General features: G+C 39.4%; 1 protein-coding gene across 1 annotated transcript in view; it reads right to left on the reverse strand.

Moving 5' to 3' along the window:
* The window catches only part of GABRA2 (gamma-aminobutyric acid type A receptor subunit alpha2), a 57,759-nt gene extending 45,251 nt beyond the window's left edge, over positions 1 to 12,508 (reverse strand). The window contains exons 1-2 of the mRNA XM_075500014.1: positions 12,328 to 12,508; positions 9,659 to 9,774 (exon numbers count right to left, since the gene is read on the reverse strand). Coding sequence (XP_075356129.1) covers positions 9,659 to 9,774; positions 12,328 to 12,398 — 187 coding nt within the window. The 5' untranslated portion in view covers positions 12,399 to 12,508. The remainder of the gene's footprint in view (positions 1 to 9,658; positions 9,775 to 12,327) is intronic.
* Between the last annotated feature and the right edge of the window lie 5,062 nt (positions 12,509 to 17,570).

The raw sequence follows: 17,570 nt of genomic DNA on the forward strand, positions 1-17,570 counted from the left end.
AATTATGGAATGTAAATCAAGAGCCATGTGCTACAAAGTAATCACACAAATGGTTCCCAAATAGCAACACTGCTTCCAGGAGGTTAGCAGAATCATACCTTCCTGATGTACAGACAATTTCAGAAAACTAGTGCCGACATACTCTGCATTATAAAGCAAACTATTATTAGGATGACAGTGGTAAACAAAACTTCCTTTAGCTTGTGATTAATTTAATTCGAGCATTAACCTGAAAAAACAGATATAAAAATGTGTTTAAAGATTAATCCTGGCATATTAAAGTGCTTTGATTCTTATCATTAAAATTTATTAGACTTTTGACAGTATTAATTCAAAATCTTCTGCTGATGCTTTAATTTAGCAGGCTGGTGAATTGTACAGCAACACAAAATGTTATCCGATATATCCTCTATAGCTGCTTTTTGAGACAGATGACTCATTGCTGAAAAACGTAATGTCAGAAATTTAAATACATGCACATACCGTAATGATAAAACTGCTTACGTTATTCTACTTTCAAGTTTCCAAAGGGTATTTGAAAAAACTGAAATCATTCAGCTGTCTTAATCTGCCAGCTGTTTAAAAGTGGCCAATGTTTTGTATCACCATTTTATCTCCTTCCTTCACTCGCCATCTCTTTTGTCCTGCCCTCCTGCTCTTTCCCCTGTTCCTTGCTCATAGGGGTTTTTCACCTTGGCTTGTATTACCCTAATGCTAGGTTGTTGAAAAACAGTGTTATGTTCTACTTCATATCTGTTTCTTGGAGTCTTCAGAAGCTACTGTTAGATACTAATAGTAGCCACTAATAAGACCTATTAATACTAACAATTAATACAGACTAAATTACTGTAAAGAAAAGGCAGACGCAGTTTTAATGTACAGGCAATTACAATGTCCTTCTGCATGATCCTTGTTGTCCTCTACACGCTACTAATTCTAAAAATTGGATGCAGTAGATTGTGCACTGAAAAGGTTATTGTTAAAAATGGTCACAAAATGGTGGCACTCCAAGAAAACAGAAGCAGGAATGTGTAGTCAGAAATACTGCCAGACGCAACAGATCTATCTCAGACCAGTCAACCACACCAACAAAATTGTACTGGCACAAAAGGAGGGCCATACAATCTGTGGGTAAAGAAGGATCTTTGCTTTCTACTGACCCAGGAGTCTGCCTTCGCATCATTTCAACCTCCCCAATCCAGTTTCATTAGATATGAACTCTTTCAGGCAGCTGGATGTAAGTGACTGTACCTGTGAGGAGGGTAAGGCAAGTCCGGGTTTCATAACACACACAAAAAAAAAAAAAGCAAAATTAGACAGCTGCATCTACATGGCATGTCTGGCCTGGATTTGGGGAAAGCTATATTTAGAAGGAGTGAAATAAATTCATGGAATTTTGGTCAAAGAAGAGAGTTGGGCATTTTCTAGAAGAATGTATGAAATAGATAGGTATTTAGCAAGGGAAAAGCAACTATGAAAACAGAAGAAAAAAAGAAGACCTCCGTCAGGACACTTTACAACAGCAGGGTTTAGAGGTTCCTGGGTGCTTCCTGAGGAGGTGCTGAGCTCTAGGGTACACAGTGTGGTACAGCCTTTCAGTTCCCTGTATACTGCCCATCGAATGATAACAAAGTAAACTGGGAAAGATTCAATGAAATACAGTGCCTCTCCTTTAAAATACTGTCTTTTCCCCTATTTAACCCTTTTCAACACTCCAGGTTATGGTGATAGTGGGAAAAATGTGGCTAGAGTCACTTTTAGTCTATTAGTCAGGTCCCAGCTTCTGCTGAATCTTAGAAAATCCAAGTCAAAGACCATAAAAAAGGATATGTCCTCTGCATTTTTCCAGACCTTTCCCATTTGCCCCAAATCTTCTATTCATCACAGTGGATTGTTTATAAATAATAAGCTCAGGAGTTGTACAACACTGTGCATTCTGCTGTCCATAGGCAGTCTAAACTTTCCATCTACACAGGTATTTTTACTCAGCTATATCTTCCAGAAGTGACATTCTAAATTTAATTTTTTTACAGTTACCAATTAGGATGGAAAACTTCAGCCATTATTTCAATGTCTTGCTGGTTGTAAGTCACAGAATCTTAGAATAATTCAGTTTAAAAAGCACCTTTGGAAGATCCAAAGCAGAGCCAGCTCTGAAGACAGATCAGGTTGCCCAGGTCATATTCTGTCAAAGATGGAGACTCTACCACTTCTCTGAGCAACCATTACCTCTGCTACTGTGTTGAAAATCACCATCATTGGCCTAATAGTTATAAGCTTGCCTAGTAAAGCTAAGGAGGGGAAAAAATGTAATATGTCTTCATTTTTTTATCATTTTATGTCTCATATTTATCATCATGTCTCATAGCTATAGTATTGTTACATTGTTTTCACCACAATCAGGCCTTGAATGGAGTAGAAACCTGTTGTGTTATGCAGAATATAAATACATAGTAAGATGTGTGTCTCATGGCAGTTTTTATTTATGGGGTGCTAAAATACAGGAAATTACTTAAATATATATTTGCCATTAGAGGCTGCAAGAACTAAGGTTAAAAACAAACAACCTTTTCTACACAAAGAAGCTGAAGGAGTTCTGCATGTCCATTTAATCCCAAGTTTTTAGTTTCCATTGAAAATAAAATGTCGAAACTTGCCAATGGATTGTCTTGAAGGAAAGTTATGCATGACTATTTGCTTAAATATTGGTTGTTGTCACATGAGCAGAAATCAACATCACTAAAAGAGTGATTCCTACTCATATCACAGTATGATGTAACTACCATTTTTCCTTAAATCAAACATACTCCTAAGGTCCATTTTTCCAGTTCTGTGAAGGACAGTGTATTCCAAATATTGTCTGTGTCCTATATATCTAAAACCAAAAATTCAAAGAGAGTCAATGCTTTTATTAACTGCTGGTTTAATAGTTCTTCACCAAAACTTTCTTAATACCTTTAGGTGATTATACAATTGAGTAAGAGATCTCTATAGCTTCCTTCTTACATTCTTTAGTTAGCACTCTTTTTTTGGTATACCTTATTAAAGAAAAGATTTGAAATGTAACTTTCTGTGCGTCTCCTATACAAAGAATATATGAAACTGAGTACTCCATGGCTACATTATAGCAGTAAACATTAAAGGATTTCCCTGATAATGTTTATAAGTACACCTTTCAGTGTAACCCAGAATACTATTAATTTTGTATTACAAAATGTGTCTTTGTTGCTACAGAATGACTAACATTTTTTTCATTGTAAGCAACATATACACTGATTTCTACATTTTAAATTCACTTTTGCTTGGTTCAAATCCACTACTAAAAATCCATGAAATCCATTAAAATCCCCCAAAGATATCCTGGATGAATTTCTAATGAGCTAAAATATTTCTGAAAATGTTTCAGAGTTAGATTATTTAAATAATAATTATATTTCCAATTCAGGTGGCATTACACAAATTGTATCGTTTCACAAGGGTAATAAAAATTTTGCAACTATAATATTGCAATCCTTTGATACTTGGCTATTAAAACTAGTCACCCTGAGTGAGAAGCAGCTCTATATTTCGGATAGTAAACTCATTGCAAGATTTATGTAACATGATAAGAGGCCTTAGTGGGAAGCAGTCAACAGTAGAATACCTTAGATATCAGGAAGGCCACTGCTTTTCAGCCAGTTTCTAAATAACCCAGAATAAATGTATCGCTGAAAAAAGGCGATGTTTGTCTTAGCCCATCAAATCTGGCTGAAAAATTAAACCATCCCGTCAGCCTGATTTACAATGAGCTCCAATGAGCTCCACAGAAATCTGCAGTATCTGCTTTCATGTATTCCTTGTAGCTGAGATAAAAGTAAGCAAAATCTTAATTCAGCCTTGGTGTCATCATCAGTATTTCTAGCATTAGAAGCAAATGCTGATGCTTTGCCAGAAAAAAAAAAAAAGTACTGAATATACATGTTCAGTGAACTGGGAGATCCTCCCAGACAAGCTCCTTTATAGGCATATAAACTTTACTGTAAAGTACCCAGATTTTTGTTAACTGTTGTGAAGCATAGCATTTTGCCACTTTGCACAGTGCAACACTTCCCCCGATTGCAATACTCTGCACAGTCGTAGCATTAATTTCTTTTTGATATCTTCACTGTGGATTTATCCACAGACTTTCACGAAGTAAATAAATAAATAAATAAGCTTTGTTCCTTATAGGATGGTGTTCCTAGGATAGTGGTCCTCAGCCACTATCCTATCCTACATCATTTTTGCTGGTTCGTTCTTCAGTATCACAACAGTTTCTGAGGGTTTTTTATCCTTCCACTTTCCTAATGACTCATTCCCTAGAATGCTTATAGCTACTGAGTTAGTTTTGTTCTTGGATTTTAGCACCATCTGCATGCCCTGGATAACTAATTAAGTGAGATTTTCATATCTTCCTCTCTATTGCTTTTCCATTTTTTACAAGGAATGCTTTTTGTCAATATACATTATCCACAACTCTAACATAAATTAACCTGAGTTTCTCGCTGACTCCTCTGAAAGCACTATTATGGCCAGATTCCATGTGACCCTTCCAGGTATGCCCAAGAAAGAGCATAAAGTAGTTTACTCCTTTGTATCCCAGCACAACTACATAGATAGTGGGCTTTCAGAAAATGCAAGTGCAGCTCTGAATTGCTCTGCACTAGCACTGGTAGAGAGACATTACCATTTCCAAAAGATTAAACTGGAGCAAATAAGAGCTAAGGAAGCAACCAGAACTAAGCAGGAGAACTGCACTTTTTCCTTTAAAAACAGTAGTGAAAGCTTTCCTGTAGTGTTCTGCAGCAAAAATAGTCAAAGGACCTTCTTTTAGGATACTCTGAATGTGTATTAAGCATGATGAGGCTGACAAACATCACTAAGTTTTGAATGCCCAGCTAGGGGACTGCTACAGCTACAGACTCTTCTAAAGCTGATTAAAAACTCTGAATCACAGAGATATATAAGTATACTGCCCGAAGTTTAACATATTCCAGATTATCAGCATATGATCATGGCCTTGTTTCCTGGCAACTGAAAACGTACAACTCTGATAAACACATGTACACACACATACACACACACGTAGATATATATACATAGCTCTCCTGATCTAGAGGGAAAAAAAAGTTGTCTGTGAAAAAATGTTTTTTCCCCTTTTAGCTCATATTGGTGAGCACATCATACAACTTCTAAGCACAGAGTCTGATATTCTACGCTACTACACCAACTCTATGCAACCATATATCCAGTGCTGCAAAGATGAGTGATCCACAAGTGCTCACTGCTCACCATCTCTCTGATAGCAATAATCAGCAATAATCCTTCTCAGTTCTCTTCAGTTTTCCTGCTCAATTTATTTACAAAATGTTGTGGAAAAAAGGTTTTGGTATGTCTATAAATGAAACATGATGGAGATTCTTGTTTAAAGCAATCAGAACATCTGAAAGTCACCTTGCAGCAGAGATGGATCCTTCAAAATGGAACCACAGTGGCATTTAGTTTTCACCTACCTACTGTCTCTTCTTCCTCATTCTTTTAACAACCAACATTCACCTCTTTGGTTACAATGAGAATGCCATTCCTGAAGCTGGTGAGACTGACCACAGTTTGTGGAAAGATCCTCAAATTGTATAAATTTCTATAGTTCTTTTCGATGTCAATACGGCAGTTGAAAATCTGGCCTTCAGGCTGTGAGGTCCCGTCTTCTGTCCTTGTAACTTCCCTTTGTAGTTTTATTCAAGATATAAATTTTACATTTTCTAAGTCTTGTATTCAATTATATTTTATAAATTTGGGAGAGTAGAACAGACAAAAGTTCTATAGCTGCTGGAAATGACCAATTTCAAATGTGAGAAAGCAAAGGAGGCTGAATAGCTTATGGAGATAAGACTACTGAAGTATCCAACATGATATCAAAATCCTAGCACCACCTCCATTCCTTCTCCCTTCCTTCCTCTTTTTCATCTTTAAAAAGAAGCTACCATTTTAAAAAATATGCACGTTTTTGCTGATACACCTAATACACAAGAATATCAACATATTAAAAGAGGGGATTGCCTTAATCTATGTCCCTTTTCCCTTTAATCATGTCTGTCCATGGGGCAGAGGAAAGCAGACAGAGCAGGCAGATAATCCAATCACTTCCAGATTTGAATGCAGCTGTATCTCAGCTTCAACATTCTTATCTCATTATTTGAAGATGTAAATTCTCTTTTGGTCCCTTGCTTAGTTTTAGTGTCCATTGTTTTGTGGATTTCTTTTTCTATGTGCTAATAAAAAAACAAAGATTTATGGAAAAGTGCTACCCTAAATGTCTTGCAAATGTTATAGCAAATAAATAGAAGAAAATACCTTCATGATTTTGAAGAAAATCATAAACAATCAAACTCTTTATGACTTGTCATTTGCATGGCTGTATTTAATACAAATTAGTGCTAATGACATAGGGAATTTGTTTTGATACTGAACTTGCAATTTATTTTGATGTCTAAACAGAAATAGCATGGAATGTTTGGGTAAAATAGTTCATGTCAGAACTGAAAGTGCAGTCAAGAGTGTTCCAGCTGCAATCCTGTGCTTAGCATAACATGAGTACAGAGAAAAATGTATCTCCCCTTGAATACCCTCATGCCTATCCATATCAACACAGTAGGTCAGGGTATTATCGAAGTCATATGAGATGCCTCTGGCTTCAGGGGACAGTGCAGTGTCTTCTTTTCCCTGCCCACACCCATTTTGCAGGCTATTTCGTCACCATAGTGTTCATACATCAGTCAAGGATCCCAGCTGCTAGGACAGCCAATAGCCAACAGCCAAAACCTGTTTACAGGACAGAGCTGCATCACCAGGAAAAGTTAAAGCTGCCTTAATAGTCTACAGAAACTAGTACTCAGTTCTGAATTGTATCGATGTATCAGTAAAGCATCAAGTTACATACTGTAACTACTCACACCAAGTGTCCTAGCAAAATTAATAATAAATCTATCCCTAAATTCAAGACTGAAATCCCAAACAGACAATTACTTAGTTGAATTTATATGCAGCTTTTGAAGGAGCCTATACATTTCCATTTTGTTGGTCAGTAACTAGCTAAAATGCCAGTGTTAAGCTAACACTTTTCATTATTAAAAACATTTTTGACATGAATAATTCTTTACAATGAGCTGTAAGACATCTCTGAAAATGTCTTTCACAACAGGTGAAAGTGGGCTGGTGAACAACTCTTGCTTTCAGAAGACTTTAAAAGAATCCATCTCAGACCCTGGACTATTTCTGTCGTAGCACATGTTAGGCCAGATTGTGATCTCAGTCATAGTAGTGTAGCAGGACAATGCAAGCTGCTGGGCCAAAGTAAATGCTCTACTGGTTTCAACTGAATTATTTCAGATTCATATAAATGTAAGTGGAACAGAACTGAGACTAAGTATATCAAATTAATGACATGTGGCATGGTCAAAATGCAGTAGTCCATGCAAAAATACTTTTAGAAACTATCAGGACTCACTAGGCACATAGTGTTTGAAAAAAAGATTAATAATTTCAATTTTTATTTTCACAGTACTTCGGGTTAATAGAGAAAAAGGAATAAAGTGCCACAAAATTCCTGGAATACAAAACTCCATAATTACTAAGCATTATGTATAAAGGCATTGTTTGGTATATTTCATATCATGGATTATCATAACTGGCTTTTACAAGTGTTCTTTTAAACTATAAGAATCCATCCATCCACAACTGAAGTATTCTTGCAGATTAAGATTAATGTATCATGAATCATCACGGTTTAATATGCATGACACAGTTGCATTTCACACATGTTCTGCATGGGTTGATTGCCATGTATGCCAATATCAAACAGATGTTAATTCTTTGATTTTTATGCTCCCAAAGTATATTTTAATTACCTATGAGGCTTGGCAAAGAAAAAGACAGAGGCATTTTGAAGTAGATTTAACGGAAAATCTAAAATAAAAAGCCATTAGAAAAATAATTCTTAAAATTCATGTTTTCAACAATATAAATTTTAATATTAAAAAGAATACATGATATGCAAAGGAACTGCAGACTGGTCTCATTAAATGGCCCATTCCTTTTTGTAAACAAGAAAAGAATTTTTCATTATTTTTCTAATAAAAAATATTATTTTAAAAGCCCTGCCAATTAAACACGAGCTTTGTGATATTAAATGTTTCTGCAAGTCACCTGCAAGGCATTGCATGTTTAAACTATGTCTAAATTCTTAAATTTGGGTACTTTGCAAAGAAATCAAATCTCCATGTAAAACATCACTATATAAATTCTCACATCAACAGTGCTGCATGTCTCATTTTACAGATCATCTAAATTAAAAAGTCTTTAAATATAAAATATTTCACAAGTCTCCACTGTACAGAGGCCAGATATGGAAATGAAAAGATATCCTAGGTTAAGATTAATGTATAATGAGAAAGCTGTTTCCAGCCAGCGCCAGCTCCGACTTTATGCTGTGTCAGATGCAAGCCAAGATTCTCCAGAACCAGAACAGCAGCAGAGCCACAGGTCAGGATGGAAGAGTTTTGGCTAAAAACTGTGAGCTTTAACTAATTCCTAATTTGATCAAACAGAGTTGTTAGAGTAATTTCCATGGAAGTTAGAGCAGATCTCTAGCTTTGGGCCTGATCTTACTGAAATCAACAGGAATAGGAATGGCTCGCTGGGATTTTGCACTAGAATTTGTTTTAGCAAGCTGAAACAGTCCCCAGATTGAAAATTACAATTACCAAAACTGTTACAAATAATAATAATAATAATAATAGTGTTACATTCAATACATATATATTTATGTTAGTATAAATAGCAGATAAACAATAATAGTAGATAAAATATTATCAAAACCAAGATATTCTGCCCCTCCCCATACCAAAGAGATCTTTTTGCACAGTAATACTTCCAACACCAAACAAATTATTTAAATTTCTTGCTTATACACTTACATGAGCTGGCATACAGCTTTAAAATGAAAATGTGAACTGACATTTTGAAAAATAACTGACAGTCATGGCACAAGAGTGCAGTGACCTCTGTCCTCCAATATTGCCTTTTTTCTTTTTTTTTTTTTTTCAAATGCCCAAATACATGCAGGGTACCCAGAAACAAAATGCTAATTACCAGTGAAACCCTAATTCCAAGGAAGTCAAAAATACAACATTCCCATTGAATTTACTGGGACAAGAAATGAATCTAAAATGTGGATTTTACACACACCACACAAAACACTTGTGCAGATTTCTGAAAACATGCACTCATCGCATTGCAGGGAATCAAGCCTGCATTCCTTGCTCAACCAAAATTCCCTGACTGGAATAACAGCTTTAGATGTTATTTTTGTTCTCATTTCTGTTTTACTATGTTAAATCACCAGATTTTTTTTTTCCTTTTACTTAAGATAAATGTGTGAAAGTGCCTCCTTTCCATTCATAGATGTTATCTTCCTCAAACTTCAAATGATTCAGCGGGGTGAATATAGAGTTATAAATAATTTATCAAGATACATACCAGTTGTTAGGGAAAAAAAACACCCTGAAGGAAGAATATCACTGCATAAAATCTGAACATGAAAACTGATTTTTTAAAATCAATCTTTAATTGTTTTTATTACCTCCTAATCCAGGTCTGAGACGATTATCATAACCATCCAGAAGTCTGTCTAGAATTCTTGTAAAGATGGTGATGTTATTCTTAGCTTCGTCTTCCAGGGAGTCAGCCAGCACTGATCTAAATGGACATTTTACATTTTAGAAAGTGCTAGATATGTTTTAATGTACACTCAACATGCAGTTTTTGCAGGCTGGCCTTGAATATTTAACTTGCTGCCCTCTAACAGGAAGGGTGTAGTTAAGAGTGTATGAGCACACATTTATATATAACATGTTCAGAAACATAAGAGTTGACAATATACTATTTAAAATTTCCAGGAAGTCATTTTCCAGTAGCCTCTACTTCTAGTCAGCATTGCATCACCGTGAGTGCTACTTCAAGCCCCGCTAACACATTTGGCTGTGCAGGTGCAAAAGCCTAAAAGAGCTTCCCAGGCCTCGGTGGCATGTCACTCATGGACTGATAACCCGGGTTGGGTTCCCACACACAAAACTGTCTCCTTCCAGCTCTATCCTATCTGTCCTCACCTAAGTATACTCTGTCTCTGGATAAATCCTGTGGATATGCTTCCACCCAATGGTCATGCAACGTACATGACCAGAAGAACTAACATGAGGGAAAACTCCAGCGATCATGCTCAGGGAGTCCTCTGATGTCAGTATTTGGTGGGTGGGAACCACGATGCTGACTAGCAAGCTGCAGGATAGCTGTGGATAGCCTTCATGTTTCTAAAATGCTATTTTGTTATAAAAAGCACTATCTGATGTTCCACTAGATGCAGACAAACCTTATAAAAGTTGGACAGAAAAAAAATCATAAATGAAGTGTCAAGAAGAATCTACAGATCATCGATTGTTTCAAACTTCCTCTATAAAGAAAGAGATGTTACAGCCTTTATGGGTCATATCTCTGTGGAAAACGCTAGGGGCTGGAACATGAATCTGCTGCCTGGCCAGCTGTGGTGCTGAACAGTCCTCCCGGACCTGGACACCCAGACCAAAGGTTTTGTGTACTAGGGAAACACTCCCACGCAGAAAGCCGTACACATGCAAATGTTACCGAGCCAACAATTTTAAGCACCATGCATGTGAAATGCATGAGCCCGTCAGTCTTACCTACTTAATACTGGAATATTACTACCAAGGAAGTAAAGCATCATATGCTACAGGCATTATCATTTATACCTTTTTCAGGCATCTAAATTTTTAACCTGAAATGTTTGAGTATTTGTCATCTCTAAATGAACTACTGATCAAGGCATTCCGAATGCCATAAAAACAAGCAGGTTTCCTTCCTCCTCCAAACCAAAAGTAGGTTCGGGTGACATTTTCTCTAAAGCAAGCTATAAAATTATTAAAGGCAGGGCTTTGTGTTGGTCCCCAATTCAACAGCATGGAGGAAGTATTTAAATGTAAATCATTGCAGTCTGTGCTTTCCATCACATAAACCATAGAATCGACAAAATCAGATAACTTACAAAGAGCATACCAAAATGTCATGTGTGATTTTACTGATGTGTGAGTTTTTTCTTAATTTTAATTAGTGGATGGCTCATTTTTTATTTTTAAAATGTATTTCTGTACTGTAAGTCTCTGCCATTTTTTAAGCTTCTTTTTGAGATACAGCAGTTTTTTGAACTCAAGATACCACTAAAAAATTAGATCATTCAGTTATATCAAATTAGGGTTGAATCCTGCAAACTTTACTCAGGCATAAACTCCTTAATTACGCATGTAGTCTCTTTGACGTCAGTGAGATTACTCACTTGAGTAGGGTTTGCAGGATCTGGCCCACTGTGACTCAACTAATACTGCACCATACTTAGGCATAAAGTGAAATAGGAAACATAGTTTCAGGAAATATTTTGTTCACTAGGAAGTAGACAAAAATAAATGCAGACTTTTTGCATCATAGGAAACTTGCATTATTTAGCTTACGACCCTTACCGTATTAGGACAAGACCTACTGCAGTCAGAACCAAAGCAAGTAAACCGAAGTTACAAAGTACAATTAATTGCGTGTTTAGGGACTGCGGGCAACACAAAACTATTACATGACTAAAATTACTTTCTCTTATGTCGCCACTGTAGAAATAGAGAACTTTAAACAACATAAGAAAAGTTGATTAATAAATGAGGCTATTGTTTTATTATATGTGATTGTGAAGTTGTATGCTATCTCCACCTAGAGGTTTAAAGCTTAAGTATCATTCTGAATTCTGTTATGTTGACCAAAAAAAAGACCCAAAAAAAAGGCATACCCGTATTAAAAAATATGCGAGCATTATTTTAGAGACTGTGATTTGCTATTTGACTTCACGATAATTTATTTCTCCATCGTAACTGTATGGTACAGAATCACAGTGATACCGTAACTCCAATAAATATTTAAGATCCAATAAGGCATTTCAAGGAATTAATTTTTTAATGGTGAAATACAGCATCAATTCACAAACTGTTTAAGGACAAGAGATTAGGCTTACATGGTCCCTAGACTACCTTCTACTGCATTTGCTCTGGAAACTATGTAATACTGCATTCAAACAGCTAAGAAAGATTTTTCTATTACATTACTACATACTATACTTCTATAACCTCTCACACGAGCTTACCCTTAGCAGATCGTAACATGTATGTTTGTACTGAACAACAAAATTAAACATCCTCTCACCTTGTTGGTAGCCACACCAATAAAACGAGAAGAACCAAGTGCATCTCGGAGAGTGCCAGCTTCCTCTTCATCGCCGCTCTTTGCAAAACCTAACCGTGCAAGAAAAACACAAACCCACTCTGAGCTACAGTCCGTCTCCGCCGAGCAGTGCTTTCAACTTAACCCGGGGAAAAATATGTCACTTCAGTGGCGAAAGGAAACCACTGGATTTCTGCGGCACTTTTCACTACTAGCAACTTATTGTATCTCCATCTTTCCCAACGCTCCTGCTCTGTGCAAAGAGGCAACGTACGATCAAAAGTGGCATGTGAGCAGACGCATCAGATGCTTTCCTTTTCCGTAAGCTGAAAGCCCCAAGACGAACAGGAACAAAAAATAAAAGCCGTACGTACAGAAAGACGGGGCTTTCACCATTCCTCGCCTCACTACGGCACACCGCAGCCGGGGGGGGCGGGCGGGCGGCGGGGGGGAGTCATGCCATTCGCAGGGGCTCGGTGCGGGGACCGCGGGCGAGCCGCCCCCAGCCGCTGCCGAGCGCCCGAGACGTTTGACAGCTGCCCGGCAAGACGCCGGGGCCGCCGCCGCCGCCGCCGCCGCGGGGGGCGCGGGGCGGGGGCGGGGGGTAGCCCCCGCAGGGCGACAAGTTGCCGGCCGCAGCAGAGCCCCGCCAGGGGCAGGCGCTGCCCGCGGCGGGCGCGCGGGCGGGCGGGGACCCCCGGGGACCCTACCTGGGAGCAGCCGGCGGGCGGCCGGGGCGGGGAGGGGGGAGGGAGGGCGCCGGCGGCCAGCGGGGCAGGAGGCGGCGGGCGGCGGGGAGCGCGGGGCGGCGGCGGCGGCGGCGAGCGCGGCCGGGACGGAGCGGCTCCCGAGCGGCGGGCGCGCGCGCGTGCCTGGGCGCGCGGGGGGCGGCGGGCAGCGCGCGTGCCGGTGCGCGGAGGCGGGCGGGGGGAGGGGGGGCGCGCGGGCCGGCGGGCGCGGGGCTGCCCCGCGGGGCGGCGGCGGCGGCCTCAGGGCGGCGTGAGGGCGGCGTGGCCGGTGCCCCCGGGCCGGGCGCGGGGCGCGGAAGATGCAAGTCAGCCTGGTGGAAGTCAGTCAGCCAGCCAGCCAGCCAGCCAGCCAGCCACCCAGCCAGCCAGCCAGTCAGTCAGCCACCCAGCCACCCAGCTGAACGGCGGCTCCCGCCACAGGGGTGCCCGGCCTCACAGCTGCGCCGGGCGGGCGGGCGCCGACAGCTCGCCCGTGCGCGAAGAGTAGAGGGAGCGAAAAGCCGCCCCCGGCACGGGAGAGCGCGTTTTCCGCGGCCCTTCCCAGCCCTTCATCACCTCTGGTTAAGTACGCGTTTGATAGGGCAGAACCCGCACAACCGCCCTGCGCCCTTTTCCGTCTGCTGTGGGAACAACCGCCGGCACCCGCTTCCCACCCCGGCTCCGAGGCCGTCTCGTTAATATTCCTTTCCCCACTTGCCCATTGGCACAGCCTAATTGAAATGCAGAGAGAAGAAAAGTCTGTCGTTTAAAGCGAGCTCAGGATGCCGGCAGCCAAGAAAACAAACCTTCCTTTTTTTGCTCCGATTGCATTACTTTCTGTCGTATTGTCTTTTAAAGCACGTTGCCCTCCTTTCTTATGCCCAGTCCTTCTTCGGTGGTAACTGGACCGCTGCTAGGATTCATTCCCATTGATTTTAGGTTTTCCAGCGCAAGTAGATCAGGACAGGCTTGACAATTAAAGATAAGGGTTTATATTTAGTGTACCCTCATTTTGCATTGTGAACTCAGAAATAATTAAATAACACCAGCCATAACATTGCAGCTTTTTTTTTTTTTTAAAACCAATCTCCGTCCATCTCCTTTCCTTTCAATCTGTTAACTGCAGAAAACACAGCTCTCAATTACCCTCGTAACATCACTGGCCTACCTGCTTATTGTGTTTTGGCTGAAGTTGTTTTGCTGAAGTTTGCTTCTGAATCATTATCGGTTCCAAAATGAACATGTGAGGTTGCATGCACAGACATGGTGGGAAAAAAAGAAGGGGGGGAGGGGAAAGAAAAAATTATTTTATTCAGTTAACTATAGAATCAAGTAGAAAAATTGGGGGATTCTTTTTCCTACTTCCCTTTCTGCTGTTTTTCCTTTGTTTCCTGCTTCCTAAGTGTTGCTGCTTGCAACTGGAGGTCCCCTTGTTTTCCTTCTCCTCTAGTGGCTTAATGACTCCACAGCAGAGCATGAGAGACAAAAGAAGGAAGAAAAGTGCTTGGGCTGTCAAGACAATCTGTTACTTCCAACTTTGAGATATTTCATAACTTGCAGTAAGACTGGGAAGAGGGAGGGAACAAGCTGGATTTCTTTGTCTTTAAATAACCAGTAAAATGACAGCCCAGACTGTGGGAAGTTACAAAGATAAGGACACAAGTGCAAAAACTGAAATCCGAAGAACACTCATTCAGCAGCCATGTAACCCTGGCCACATCTAAGGTACAAGGTCCTCGTCTTTCCCTGTCCAGATGTGAAAATGTGCTCTGCTCAGAATTCTTCATTGTCTGATCAGTAGTTAGGCATTTATGGTCAATCTAAAGTCTTCTTTGGATCTGCCCATAAGTCCCCATGTATTATGAATTAACAACTGATAATAAAGGCAGGATCAACCCTCACAAGTTTTAACTACTTTTCCTAAGAAAGGGTGACTTCACAAATATCAATATGCAAAAAAAAAAAAAAACATTACAAGTGAAAAGCCTTCGTGATTTAGTCTTCTGTGAAATTCATTACAAAATAGAAGCAGAATAATTTTTTTCCACGGGTATTCATGGCATTCTTTTGCAAAAGACACTTCAAATAACCATAATAACAAAACTAGAATCTAATCTTTGTATGTGAGTTGCATCAAAACATAGGAAAACACATTTGTTAAGGAAAGCAGTCACAGTGGCTTCTTGTTGCTTGTGATAGCATATTGTCATTCTTCAAAAGCCACATGGGGTAGGTATATCTTTATAATGAGCTTGTGCTCAAAGCCTTCCCCCAGAAAAATGTGATGGGTTTTAGGCTCTAATCACAATTATTACCTGTGATATTCTCTGAGATTTACCATAGCTTCATGCATTGAAGTCACACTTCACATAAACCACATACCTTAAAAGTATCACAAACTTGAAAATAACTCCTCATTCCAATTCTCAGACAAGTTGGACAGCCCTATGGCACATCCTAAATCCCAGGGAAGCTGAGTACAGGGACAGATTACTGAGGCAGTGTGTGAGACAGCAGAGGTAATGTAATTACTATCAGAGAGAAGGTTCTTTGTGGTAGTCCCACACCCTTATAACCCACGCTGCTGAAGAACTGGAAGGCATTTGGGGAGAAAAATGTGGTATTGCTGGGGTTTTATTGTTTTGTTGGGTTACATGCATGCATGGCTCACAAACGCTAGATGCATTAGCTCTTGTTGGTTAGAAACAGTGCACTTGAGCCCCCTCAGGTGTATAGTCAACAGGGAACTCTTTCTTCCTTTCTGCGTTACTATTTGTGGAGTGGTACTGAATGCTGTCATTCATTATTGAATTGCAGTTAGCTCCGAGTCATGTGCAGCGTCCAACGCATCACCTGGGTTTGTTAGACTCTCCTGAGTCCTGATGCAAGTGCCCTAGGAGGTAGGGAGTCATGCCATTGGTTTGAAAAGGACTTGAAACAGCCCACTGGAAGGCAGCAGGTCTACAAAGTGTTATTTTCCAAGTATAAACACATTATTTTACTTAAAAGGTTTTACTTCTTTTCTCCTATATTTGCTGAAATATATAGAATTCAATCCCTATTTTGAGATTTAAAAATATCTTTTAAAAAAGGACCTTACAATCCTGTTGTTCCCCCTTGCCAAGGATCTCAAATCTCTGTACATGCTGATAAATGGTGTTTCACAATACCTTTGTGAGATTGGAAAGACTTCCTCTGTGAGGACAAATTGAATAGCAGAGCAGGTATGTGACATTTCGTAAGCACTTCTTCCAGTTTAGAGGTAACAGAATCACAGGAGAGGTTAAGCCCAGGCAAGTCATTCTCCATATTGCAAAATACTAAATCGAATGGTTCCTTTACCATTGTGCTTAAAAGAATAATTTAGATGACAAAGTTACCTGATCCTTCAGGCAGAATAAATTACTAAAAACCAATACCTCCGATTTGTAGCTATTAGGGAGGTGGCAGTAAACATTTTCTGTCATGGACATTATCAAGTAATGCCAAGCAGAACTTAACACAGTATGCTGATCTGGGGTACATTCTGCAGTATACTAGTTCCAGACAAAAATTTTGGCAGATTGAGGTAGTCATCATGTACTTTGTGCTGCTTGAGAATAATTCTCACCCTTATGTCTAGGCCAGCAACACTCTTAGCTGTAAGAATAAAACCAATAATCATTGGGGTTCAATAAAGTGATGCATATATGTGAAAATTGAAGTGATATTTCAGAAATTTTTATATGTGATATAGCAGTGGACATTTCTTTACTATAAAGTATGCTTTTTATAAATGCTTTAATCTCTAAAAAGGCATAAAACACATCTCAATCAATATGGTATTCATTATTGGAAAGACTACTTTATTCATCCTTTTAAAATATAGATTTATAAGAATTAAATAGTTAACCATTCATGTATAAATACAAGTGTTTGAGATACATAACCAAGATACAATGCCTATGCAATTTCAAAGAAGTATGTTATTTTATTTTATTTTATTTATGTAAATAATGACAAAATAACAAGTTGAAGGGGGAATTAGTTTTTGACCAAGTCAGTCTGGTTCATCATCATCTAGCAGCTACATTAATGCTAATCTGAGCAAAAAGAAAGGACAAGCTGGCTCCTTTCAGGAGCAGCTCCATGTTATGCCCCATTGAATTGATGATGGAAATAAGATTTCTATAAGAAAAGAAGACTCAGGTCTCCAAAACCCCTCTCGTCACTGACTTTCTGCAAGATAGCACCCCAAATTCCTCAGAGAGGTGACATTATTTTGAAATGCACTGTTCAACAGTAGATGCTAGTATAATAAACAAGGAAGCAAGAAAAATCTTATGGCATTATGGCACTGTTGTAAGTGCCTGAGTGGCTTTTAATCTTTAGGGTTTTCCATCTAACTGTGACACTACAGGACTGGGAAGAGTTGTGCTCATTCAAAAGCTCTATCACACAGATTTCCTGACTGAAGAGCAGAAGTAAATGGCCAGTGCCAGCTTTATTTCAACTATG

The sequence above is a fragment of the Mycteria americana genome, chromosome 4 (genome assembly GCF_035582795.1).
Source record: "Mycteria americana isolate JAX WOST 10 ecotype Jacksonville Zoo and Gardens chromosome 4, USCA_MyAme_1.0, whole genome shotgun sequence".
Lineage (NCBI taxonomy): Eukaryota > Metazoa > Chordata > Aves > Ciconiiformes > Ciconiidae > Mycteria > Mycteria americana.